Source organism: Takifugu flavidus, chromosome 4 (assembly GCF_003711565.1).
Source record: "Takifugu flavidus isolate HTHZ2018 chromosome 4, ASM371156v2, whole genome shotgun sequence".
Taxonomy (NCBI): Eukaryota; Metazoa; Chordata; class Actinopteri; order Tetraodontiformes; family Tetraodontidae; genus Takifugu; species Takifugu flavidus.
The window spans coordinates 17,267,354-17,279,667 of record NC_079523.1 but is presented as its reverse complement, the minus strand read 5'-3'; the positions used below and the strand labels follow the sequence as shown (position 1 = coordinate 17,279,667).

The following is a 12,314-nucleotide window of genomic DNA, read 5'->3' as shown; positions in this document are numbered from 1 at the left end:
AACATTTACCGTATTTTCCGGACTATAAGTCGCACTTTTTTTCATAGTTTGTCAGGGGGTGCGACTTGTACTCCAGAGCGACTTAAATAAATACATTATTACAGAATTTCATATGTTCGTTATTTTCACACTGACAATCACAAGAGGGCGCTCTAGGCGTGTGTACCTGAGGAACGTGTTCCTTTAGCGACGCAGAAGAAGAAGCGGTGCTTCGTCTATGGAGTTAGACTTGATTGTTTAGTAAACTTGCTCGGATGTTCTTTATGCTATAGTTATCTGAATAACTAATATGTTACGTTAACAAAGCAGACACGTACTCAGTTCGTTGTGGGTCATGTAGCTGAATTTGTTACGTTAGCATACCGTAACCCTATTGCTAATCCATGCTAATTGCCTTTCAAGATGAAATGTATGTTCTTGGTCTCGGATTTTATCAAATAAATTTTCCCCCAAAATGCGACTTATAGTCCAGTGCGACTTATATATCTATTTTTCTTCTTTATTATGCATTTTTTGGCTAGTGCGACTTAAACTCCAGAGTGACATATAGTCCAGAAAATACGGTATTTTTTTTACATTGTTTAAATGGGTTGTTGAATCATCAAAAATTGGAGATTAACAAAATGGTTCCCTTCAGATTGCCCACTTGTTCTGACTTGAACTAATGTTATTTACTGTTCAGTCTGTTCACGCAAACTTTGTCCAACCTCATAGGGACCCTGACTGAATATTTGGCTGTTGCTCAGCTTTTATGCCTAATACCGTTAAGTCTTTTTTGAGGCTGATGAGGTTATTGATCATCGATTCCAGAAGGGTATCCGATCCATTTTGTATAACAATGCAGTAGAGTTGTCAATAACTTGACTTCGGGAGGCACGGCGGAGCGCTGGTTAGCATTGTGGGCTCACAGCAATAAGGGTCTGGATTTGAATCCCCTGGAACTGTGTTTGCATGTTCTCCCCAGGCCCTGGTGGGTCTTCTTTGGGACCTCCCACAATCCCGGTGGAGGTGACTCCAAACGTTGTCCCCAGATTGTCAAACTTGTCTTTGATATTTATCAGGACAAAATTGTGCTGATAGGAAATTATAACTTCCATGGGTTGAGTATCAACTACTATTGAGTTAAATCAAAGGTGTCCGTGTCTGTCCTTACAGAACTAGGAGCAGCAACAGAGCCTTGTCTGATTAGCCTGGTCAAAAACTCTGGTTTCAAACACTGGTGCTGAGTCTGCCTCCCGGGTTCCAGACTGGGGGCTGAAGCCTTTGCCCCATGCCACTTTTGGGACCCATAGGAACTACAAGTAAACCTGTGTTTTGAGAGAACAGTGCTCTGGTTGGATGATCAGGAGTTATAAGTTCACCGAGAACACGAATCGCCGTATATGTGAGGAGGAGGATTTTGAAATCTCTAAATTTAACAGGCAGCCAACGTAGAGAAGCCAAGACTGGACTACTGTGGTCTCTAGTCAACACCTGAACAGCAGCATTCTGGACCAGCTCAACAATCTTATTTCAGACTCCACAAACCAGTGCAAATTGTTAATGATGCACTAAATCACACTTGGAGCCGACACACCTATGCTCCCTGGCACGGCGTTCCTTCAGATCCATAGAAACAGGGAGAGTTGTTACCTATGCTAGTTGGCATGAACTGTATCCTGCTGCAGTACCTGAAGTATATCCAGTAGCATTTTCTTATTAAAAGGACATTTCAAAAAGTTTATTTATTCATGTCACCATCAATTTTGCAGCCCTTGGTAACATTTGGCTAATTTCTCCTCCGTTAGTTATACAACTGTGATGTTAGGTATACATATATATAAGCTTTAAAGTCAATTTATTCACAGTATCACAGGATTCTTGGGAATACCATTTTGGAATTTGGCCAACCAGCCTGCGTAAGGAGACAGGTGGGATTATCTTTTTCTAGCAATTTATTGTTAGTATAAACCAAACTTTGGTCATCAGGAAACACTGTAATTAGTTCAACTGAGTCTGGAACACAGCGTAAAGACTGACCAAGTTTAATTAAAGATTTAAACTTTATTAAAATATCTTATAACATTAACAATGTTACATACACATCTTGCTGTACACTAATGTTTTATTCACATCAGTAAGTACTTGTTAAACTATTGGAAGAGTTACATTTTAAAAGCAAACAAAATAACAGGTAATTTTGATTACTATAGTACAGAGACATATTAATCCCAGTTTGTACTAGAGCTAAGTAAAGTAAGCATAATATGGAAATATTAGTAAAATGCAAAAGTTTTTAATGCAGTATTTCTTAAAGATGCAATCAGTTCACACAATCACGTAACGAGGAAGCCTCACTTCAACTATAAAAGCACGTTTTACATTAAACACTGAATATTTTTAATCTGTTAACCTCAAAGATAACCTGAATTTCACTTATTTGTTCTAAAGTGGAACTTCGCTGCCCCTCAGTAATGCTCATTACAGGACATTCAGTTTCATTTGAATTCATCTGCTTATCGCATCTTTTACAATTGGAATTGTCTTTATATCCAAGTGAAATTTGAAGATTTCTCTGGTGATCCAACTGTGCCAGGACTGTAACACTGTTACTCTGGTCTGCTGTGTTCAGAATCAATACCAGAGGTGTTATAATTAGTTACATTTACCAAAAATATACCTAAAACATTGCTGTAGAAGTGTATTTATCTTGATATCTACACAAACGGACAAGGTCTGTCTCACCAGAAATTCTACTTTACACTATTTTTCACTGTGAAAACCTGGAAGCTACACTCCTTTTGACTTGGGACTGTAGTAGATGTGCTTTACATGGTTCTCATTCATCCAAATGGACCATTTGGTTCATCTGCAACTGTAGGAGATCTATGACATTTCATCTGCGTTGTCTGCTGAAATTTGGGGTTTACCAGGAGGGATTTGCTATATAAAGGCAAGCTTGAAAAATTCAGGTGGGTTTGGCCAGATTTAATGCCTTTAATGATGGGAATATGCAGATGCCTGGTGCGTCTCTTTCATCAGAAAATGGAAATAGAAAACGTCGTTGCATTTTGACCTGACAAGCTGGAGATTGGGAGGAAAGTTTTGTAGCGTTTCCCAGAATTTTTTTTTTAGAATGTCACTCATTCCCTCAGCATTTGTTGTGGGAAAACCCTCCTTTAGCCACAGTGCTCTCTTAAAAAAATACTGCCTACTCAGCGGTACTTTCCAACAGGCAGGACGTTCATGCAGGTGAAGCTGTCGTGGTACTTGGACAGCACCACCGGGTTACCGTCCAGACGGACTTCACTCAGGCTTGGCCGTAGGTAGTATGTGTCATTGGACTTACAGAAGGTGTTAACGTTGACTTCAGTGATGTTGTTGTTCTGAAAGAGAAGAAAAGAAGAGACTTAGGGACTAACAGTAATAACAATCATGACGTTATTATCATGTCTCCCAGTCAGTTCTAGCTGAGGCTAGAATTAGGACTTTTAAGACTGCTAAATGTGTCGTATGGTTATTTTACTGCAGTTTGACAGCCGTGTCCTACAGTATATCTGCCTTCAGGGGATTACAATACTGACAATGGTTGAAGCTTTTTGTTCTCCTGTGGTTTCTGGCATATTTTAAATTAATTTCAGTGCGTCATATCGGGAGCCATTTGAAATGTGACGGAGAATGGCAACTCCCTGGTCATGGGATCACGATCCCAAAGATTAGGTGAAAGGATTTAATATTTTATAGCATAAATATGAGCTGGGTTGGGAAAAGGAAGGCTGCAAGGGACAAAGTGGCTTGAAGGTGAGGTGTTTAAAACAGCTTTTTGGAGGTGACAGAAGTGGGGCTGAGTATGATGTGGCGCAATACAACATGTTTTGGTCAAATACACAGAGCACATCTTAACCAGAGTGTTCAGGCTGTACCTGCGATTGTGCCTGACAACTACTTTATCTATGGAAGACATGTTTGACCAAGTTAGACGATTTCATAGTTGTGGTGCATTCCTTTGTCTGGAGTATGTCAATTTATAGCCATTGCGTTTGCACATCTAGCTACATGTTCTATAGTTTCTCTTATATTTATCATATGCCTAGCTATTTTTATACTATACAATTTAATCATTCACGAAGAAGCCCATTGAGGATAAATAAAAAATAGATTTCTAGGGCTGATTGGCATGCTTTAGATGTAAAATACACACAAAGCATTACTATACTTCAACATTGTACAACATAGTCTTGCATTTTGGATTAAATACTAAAAGCACGCAAAAACACATTTTCTCATTTATTTGAAAAAGAAACAAGGAAACAATATATTCACATATGTCCACGTAGGTTCCCAATCATCCAGCTCGTATTAATCCACAATGGTCTGAAAAAAGAGTCAACTGGATCAATGGAAGCAACTGGAAGACGTTTCCCCTCTCCCCTGAACCCACGGAGAGGCAAAACTTCTTCCATTTGCTTTCGCTGGACCTTTATTGATAATAATATTCATGTATAAACATTAACAATCCAGCAATCAAAGAGTGTGAGCACTGATAATCTGATCTGGTTGAAATCTGTCAGCTATGGCGTCCCAGCAGAGGTTGAGGCTCCACTATGTCAAGTTTTTTGTTGAAATGTGTAAAAAAAAATTACACATACTTGTTCATTTTAAAATATAATGGAGAAAAACATAGAGATGGGAAAAGTAAGTGGAGATAAACTGAGGTTAAAGCACATAGGTTGGACGTGCAAACCTTTACTAAACCTTTATTTAAACAGCTGTGTTTCCTGAGCATCTCTGATCTTGTTTGGTCCAAATGTTCTTGTCAAAGAAAACAGAGAAGAAAAAAATCAATGTTAATAATAATTTAGGAAACACATTTGCGGATAGTGTTTTAATTGAGTTTGCACAACAGCAGGGGTCAGTTCTTATTGATAATGTTGCAATACACGCAGTTTCTTTACGTTATATGCAGCTAGAAGAAGTCTTTTTGTTTAGCTAATGACGCAACGATTGAGGGTATTAACTTAACAAATGGTTTATTGTGGTGATTTGTATCTACTTCAGCAAACATGGCACAATAACCCAACAATAACATTACCAAAAAACAGCAAAATAACTTTAAATTGATTAAAAAATTACTCTACATTCTGATTTTTAAACATTTTTGTTAAATTCAGTGTTAAACATGCTAGGAGAAAATGTATAACATGAAATACTTACACCAGTCCACATCGCCAGTGTTGAGTTGTTCGGAGGTTTTGTTGGCGGCAGTCCAAAATTTATAGCCCACAATTCTGCAACATTATGTTAAGTGTGTGTGTGTGTGTGTGTGTGTGTGTGTGTGTGCGTGTGTTTTTTAAAGATCCTAAACTCAGCCGTCCTGCAGTGAACAAGGGAGATTGTATTTTTCTACATTTGGAGACTCTTGTTGCATCCTTAGTCTGGTTTGTTTGAAGTTTGCTTGAAAACAGTATTGCATTTTGCCAAAAATTAGTTATAATAGAGACCATACAAATGATGAAAGTAGCTCTTTGAACTGTGATTCAAACCTGTAGGTGTACGATCCGAACACTGTCGGGGATGAATGGGACGGCTTCTAGCCGGTTGTCCGCCAGCAGCAAGTTGCGCAGCTTGGTCATTTTCTAGGAGACAGATCAAGATTAAATTAGATTCAGTCTTAAAAGTGGTTGTGTTTGGAGATGTTTAGAGGATATGTAACTTTTATAACAGTGTGACACAGCCAGTATTTGCTGAGTTTAGCCCATTTTCTTGATATTTGCAAAAATGAAAGGTCAAATTCCTCATATGTTAGCAGACACGTCCAGTAAATCCCATCTGGTTCTGGTTCTGAGTCTCTTCATTTTGAGTGGCTTTTTGAACAGATATCCTGTAGTTACTTAAGTTTAGCTTTACAGATACGATAAATTGTGAAACCTTTTCTGCATTCGCCTAAATAGTTTAATGATGTTTTGTTATGTTGGCTATAACATGTTTTTTCCTATTTTTGGAGGCAGTCCACTATTGGATCTTAAAGGATCAAATGGACTTTCACATGTAAAGTTATGGTTTAAGTGTGTACCTTGAAAGCATTAGCTTTGACACCTCTAGTTTTGAGGTGGTTGTTGTTGGCATTAAAGTATGTCAGTTTGTCTGGAAGCATCGGAAGTTTGACCAGTCGGTTCTCAGAGAGATTCAGGTCCTCCAGAAGGGTTAGTTTAGAGAAGGCCCCGTCCTCAATCTCAGAAATCTGGTTCCCTGTCAAGTCAATCCTCTTCAGAGTCACTGTGGATAGATGCAGTGGAGGACAGAGTTAAAACAATGTTTGTTTCCTTCGTTCTTAACATTCCAAGGCTGTAAATTAAGCACACTGTCTTATTTAATCTACTTTACTTAATCAAGGTTCTTCTTTGTCTCTGATTAGCGAGTTATTTCTGTTTGTTCATCTTCTTGGCCGCTTTGTCCCTTTTGGGGACGAAGGCGGGGTCCATCCCTGTATGACTTGCTCTAGGGCCCTATGTGAGCATTTCTTGATTCAACACCTTGGTCATGGGTACCTCAGCAGTGCTCTGGCACCTCCCCCTACTACCAGAAAACCTTCCGTATTTGGTCCGCACCGGAACTCGAAACTCGAATCCTTCATCTCAGTCCAGTTCCCAACAGACTGAGCCACCAGCGCCCTAACTTATGAACTAATAACAAGTTTATTATACCCTCATTAAGGATGCTCTGATAATAACGCACCTTTCAAGGAAATTAATATATGAGGAAAATTTACAGTACTTATATCATATTCTGAATATACACTCGAGGTTAACCCTATAATCTATACTGGCAACAAAAACAAACAATCCTTTCAATTTTCAACCCATCCATCAATGGTTTTAAAATCAGTTCATAGTTATACATTAGTTGCTGGATGTTGTTCCTGAGTTCATCAGTGTAGTTGTCACTAATTGTGTTATATGTCACTTTAAATACATAGTGTAAATAATTATTAAAAGAACTTCTGTAGTAAAATGACCATTACACTAACAATTTTGTGATTTGTTACAGCTTTATTGTTAACCAGGTTCCATTTGAAATCGGAGGAATGGGCTTGAAGCTGTGTAGATACACAAAGTAGCATTGAGATAGTAAGATAAAATATGACGAGATGAGAATTGTGGTTTTGATGACAGGAAGTGTTTTGTCAAACGGAATTGGTGTGTTGGTATTAAGAGTATTTGCTACCCTGAAGCATGGCTTTATCAGTTTCAAGTGACGGAATGAAAAATAATGTATAATGGAACAAAAATCATCTTACCAATATCGGCAAAATCGCCGTTTCTGATTTTTTCAATCATGTTAAAACGGGCGTACAGGTACGCTGTCTCCTTCGGCAGTGTGGGAACACTCGTCATAAGTGGGAGGACCTCCTCACAGTACACTGATCCAGTCAGGCACACACACAGCAAGCATGTCGGCAGGTCTGCAACACAATCCTCATGCTTTTAACACAATCCTCATGCTTTTAGCGCAATCCTCATGCTTTTAACACTTGTGTTGTTAGCTCCGTTCTGAATCAGACTAACAAGTTCAAACAATTTGCTTTTATTTGGGGAAAATAATTAATCTCCGGTGAAGTAAATAAAGAGCACGGAACTAGCGAATGATTACAGAAACGCATATTCAGCTCAGCTCGACATTGCTGTATGTCCCCAACAATAAACACATGTTTAATGTCACTAAACATCAACTCACTAATATGTTGATATGGTAGTTAAGTCACTAAAAAGCTTTTCTCTTAATATTTTATACATAATATACATAACAGCTTTTTCACTCAGTCCAAAGCAGTTAATGTCAAATGGCAATTGTAAATGCAAAAAATATGTAACATTTAATTGATCTGCATATTTTCAGCCTGTCTATCTCACTTATGTGTCCATGTATGGACTAAAGCAGTATACAGAACAATTCTCTTTTAGTTTGGTTTTGCATTCCAATTCTCCATTTTAACATTTGCACTTGCATTCATACAGTCCATGAGTGGGAGGGACCATTTCACCAGGAGAGAAGCTCTCTCTCTCTCTCTCTTCTCTCTCTCTCTCTCTCTCTCTCCTCTCTCTCTCTCTCTCTCTGTCTCTCTCTCTGTCTCTCTCTCTCTCTCTCTCTCTTCTCTCTCTCTCTCTCTCTCTTCTCTCTCTCTCTCTCTCTGTCTCTCTCACTCTTTATATACAGCTCTGGAAAAAATTAAGAGACCACTACAAAATTTTCCAAAATCAGAAACTCTACATGCAGTGGTGTGAAAGAGTGTTCTCCCCATTTCTGTTACACTTGAACATTTCAGATCATCAAACAAATTAAAATGCAAGACAAAGAACACACCTAAACAGAAAAAAATGCAGGTTTTAAATGGTTTTTATTGGGATGGTGGAAAAAATTATTTGCCCTATGTTGGAAAAGTGATTTTTCCAACCGCGTTAAATACAAAACAAAACCGTAAAAAAATAGCCCCTCCTCCCAACGTGTCCATCAGTGTCATGATCAAAAGTAGACCTGTGCTACACTGAGATCACTGAGATCACTGAGCTGACCGGCGTTTCCAGCAGGACAATGGTCCATACCACACAGGCAGGTCGGTCGATCAAGGTGTGGACCACCAGATCAAGACCTTGTCATGGCCAGCTCGATCCCCAGACCTAATCACCATTGAAAACCTCCGCTAAGTGATCAGGCAAAAGATAGATGCGCACAGGCCATCAAAAAAAGCTGAATATGAACTTTTTTAGTTGAACCTCTTTTGGTATCTTCACCTTCTTTTCAAATGAATGTTAAAGAGTTGATAGAAATGTTTGTTTTTAGAGAAAATCACAGAGACCAATAATTTTGCAGGGGTCTCTTAATTTTTACCGTATGTGTGTGAGCAAAACTTACCAGTTCCATTTCCTCCTGCAATTGGGCTCATAGGGGTTTCATCTTCGAGAGGGGCTTCTCTCTGCAGAAGAACACATAACATTTTTAAAATAAAGCCCTCCTTACTTGAGTTAAGTTTGGACTGGCAGCAATTTTGGAAAGAGGCTTGTTCCATTTACCCACAGCCCTTTTGGGTAGAGACTTTCTGCAGATGACCTGAAACTTGTCGAAATATCTTTGTAGCATTGCGCTTGGCTAAACCTGGAATCTTGTTGTTTGATTAAAGACGTAATGTGTTAATAAAATCACAGGTTTGTATATCCAAAAGCAACAGTTCAATTCAATTTTGTTGGTCCTTTGAGAGGTATGCATAGATTGCAGTAATACCCACGCAATTAATTTCACTATACAGTACTTTATGGTAATGATATGATTTGTGTTTATGGTATTCATTTATAACCAACTAGGTCCATTTTTTAAACACCGTCTCACTGTTTTTATTGACCAAAACACCGGCTATATGTATTCTCTAGACTACGTCTGCCTAAAAACCTGTGCCATATTCAAAGATGGACCAAATTCTCACCCGACAGAAACTGTTGTGGTTGTGATGGTTACGTAGTGGTTTTTGGCATGGGGTGCCATCTTTGCTGCTGACTTTAAGGCCTCTGCACCAGTTTTCTTTACTTTACAACTCTGGAACCAGTTTTCCCTCTTGTTTGTTTGGATTTTGGAGCATTTCCAATGTGGGACCATCTTTCAAAAGCACCTGTTCTTCATAACATCTTAACCACCTTCACCACCATGACAGCTAAAGTTATTTTACACACAGTTAAATGGTAGCTTGCAGCCAAACACATCACAAATTTGGTCACCAGCCCGCACAGGAGTTGTGATCTCAAAAAGCTTTAACATGCAGCCAGCTCAAACTCTTGCTCCGTATTGTTGCTCTATCAGGGTCCTTTGTTCAAATTTTACATTTGAGTCATAATAATTCACCATAAGTTGTCAATGGGCCCTGACTTTTTACAATATTAACAGCAGCTGTCATCAATTTGATGTGAGGCCCAGATGCAGATTACAGCATGGTAGCTTTTGGAATTAGTGCTGTTTGATTTTTAGAAATAAGATTTATGCCGTCATTGTCCCTGACAATAATATTTTTTTTGTTCCAGCATCGTGAGTTGCTGCTGGGTCTGACCTGACCTTGGCTGTTGTAAACATGTAGTCAGTCTGTCACTGCACACTGAAGCAGGCCCACGCTTCCTGAGGTGGGCCAATGGGAAGGGCTTTTCTTGGCCTTTGACCTCTGTGCCTAAGGGATTCTGGTGGAACAGTCCTTTAACTGCAGGGGGGTCGTGCTTAACCATTTTTGTTAAACGTCACTGATGCTGTTATCGGGTGAATGGCAACACTTTAGTGTCCGTTTTCAGATGAAATTTTGGATTGAGTATTGCATATTTTGAAAATGTGAGAAATTAATGAGTTGGGGCTTTCAGTTTATTAATTACTTTTTATTTTAGACTGTTTTTTCAATTCCTGATTTAATTGCTATTCAACAATCCACCTGATTGGTTCCAACATGTTAGCACCCTTTGAGAAATTCCTTATGTCTTTGTAATTCACTGATCTTACACTTGAGTCTGCAATTTCTTGTCCTGTTTAACTGTTTCTATGCTGTTGCAGTTTTATTTTATACACATTAAGTATATTTGAATTCTCCACTGACTGTACAGTTGGCTGAATAATGCACTCTATACTTTAGTTATGGGCTGCTTAACTTAGTTATCTGGCCAAAGGTCAGATTTTATGAGTTAAAAGTTTAGTTTCACCTGATGTCAGTTTCAGTGCATTGGCTGAATAATATCTGCAAATTCTGGATCAAGTAAGTCACTTTTTGTCATAAATGTTTGGCAGTGGCAGAAAAGCGTGAAGTTAGAAAAGATGCTCCTACCACATCCCTCCTTGATTCTGAATGGTCGCTGATGTATCCATTCAGGTCTTTGTCAGGTAGAGATCTTGCTATTACTCGAGAAGCAGATGTCCAGGCAACGGCTGCCACCAGCCACATTGCTAGCAGAGAGGTTATTACCAGAGTCTTCATGCTGTCCAGAGCAATGTGAAGCTGCCGCACTAGATGGTTAGAACTGTGGCTCGCTGCTAGAGAGTGGCTCAGCCGTTCAGCCTCTTTTCCTGTTCCCAGCTGGGATGTGTCAGATAACTGTATTTAAAGGCTGAAGCAGTAGCCTGCAGCAAACTCTTAAAGCACTGTTGATGGAGCACAACACTTAACCCTTTCCTGACCACCCACAAGCCAAACACACGGGCAAAGACAGACAAAAGAGGCACATATGGGCAGTGTTGGTGTTCGGTGAAATGTGTGAAAGGCATATTAAACCTGGTAAATCTGCAAAGAAAGCAAGAATTTTTAAGGTTGACAACCACAGTGTGAGTATCCTTTGTCAAGAGGAATGTCTGCGGGCACTACTTGGCCACTCAGTAATGATTTCTACTAACCCACCTACAGTAGGTTTCATTATTCCTTTTTCACCGCATGGAGTTTTCAACTATGGTTTCCCCTTCAACCTATTGGTCAGACACTCAATTCTGGACCTCATTAAATAACTTCTAACTTAATTACTGTTCACACAAAGCAGTAAAGTCTAACAGGGATGTTATTTCTACGCAAACAACTTCTCCAGTAGGCAAAACAATAAACACTCTTATTTTGTCTCGAGTACATAAACAGAAAATGTCAGTTCAATGTCGAAAACAGCAACGAACAGCTATCAGATGGCTGACTCCATGTTGACAATTGTTGGTGTGCGTGCTGCTCATCACAACAAATGATTTGGGGTTGCATTCATTTTCAGGTTAGAATTATAAATGTATTGTTTTCAATGAGTCATCAATAATGTTCCATGTTCCCTAAGCAATAAGTGCAAGTAACTGCTGTCTGCATTCAAACATTTGATCTGAATTTGATTCATTTCCAGATTGTAAAGGTCTACGCTTTGAAATGATAAGAAAGGTGATCAAGTTCTCAGTGGTCTGATTGAACCCTGTGCAGAATAATTTGGGAAGATACACAAAAAAACAGCGGAGATGTCATGTTTCTTCTAATCTGTTTGCTGAAAGCTTTTACTTGGTTTAATGTGTATCAGATGTTTGAACCTCCCTAAAGTTGTTAAGTCCACCACACAAGGAATACTAACAGTGAAAAATGGTAAAATTCCAGTAATTAATCAAGAATGAGTCTTGGCGGTAGTGCATTAGAGAACGGTTTCCAACACAACGGGGCCAAGAGTTTTGAGGACAAGTGACCCAGCCTTACTAGCTGCACGTCCTCAACAAATCGACAGAGCTCTTTAGAGCCTAATAGAAAACATGCAATTATTTCAGTGGTTGAGAGGAGAAGAAATACAATATAAGCAAGGAACATGAGC

At 39.0% G+C, this 12,314-nt stretch overlaps 2 protein-coding genes across 3 annotated transcripts in view; one reads left to right on the top strand and one right to left on the bottom strand.

Annotated features, from left to right (window-relative positions):
• cenpp (centromere protein P) overlaps positions 1 to 12,314 on the top strand; it is a 49,894-nt gene that overhangs the window by 7,568 nt on the left and 30,012 nt on the right. The gene's annotated exons all lie outside the window — the stretch shown is intronic.
• On the bottom strand, positions 2,024 to 11,117 carry ogna (osteoglycin, paralog a). The gene is made up of 6 exons (XM_057030331.1): positions 10,823 to 11,117; positions 8,890 to 8,950; positions 7,277 to 7,441; positions 6,053 to 6,255; positions 5,523 to 5,615; positions 2,024 to 3,365 (listed from the first exon to the last, which is right to left on the bottom strand). Exons 1-6 carry the CDS (start codon positions 10,970 to 10,972, stop codon positions 3,195 to 3,197), a joined length of 843 nt encoding a protein of 280 aa, XP_056886311.1. The 5' UTR covers positions 10,973 to 11,117; the 3' UTR covers positions 2,024 to 3,194.

What these genes read in the sequence shown, in the direction of transcription:
- ogna (XM_057030331.1), bottom strand. Translation starts at nt 10,972, where the DNA reads ATGAAGACTCTGGTAATAACCTCTCTGCTAGCAATGTGGCTGGTGGCA. An exon ending in TGCAGGAGGAAATGGAACTG is followed by an intron (nt 7,442 to 8,889) that starts GTAAGTTTTGCT and finishes ATTGTGTTGCAG; the next exon opens with ACCTGCCGACATGCTTGCTG. An exon ending in TCAAAGCTAATGCTTTCAAG is followed by an intron (nt 5,616 to 6,052) that starts GTACACACTTAA and finishes TCTGTCTCCTAG; the next exon opens with AAAATGACCAAGCTGCGCAA.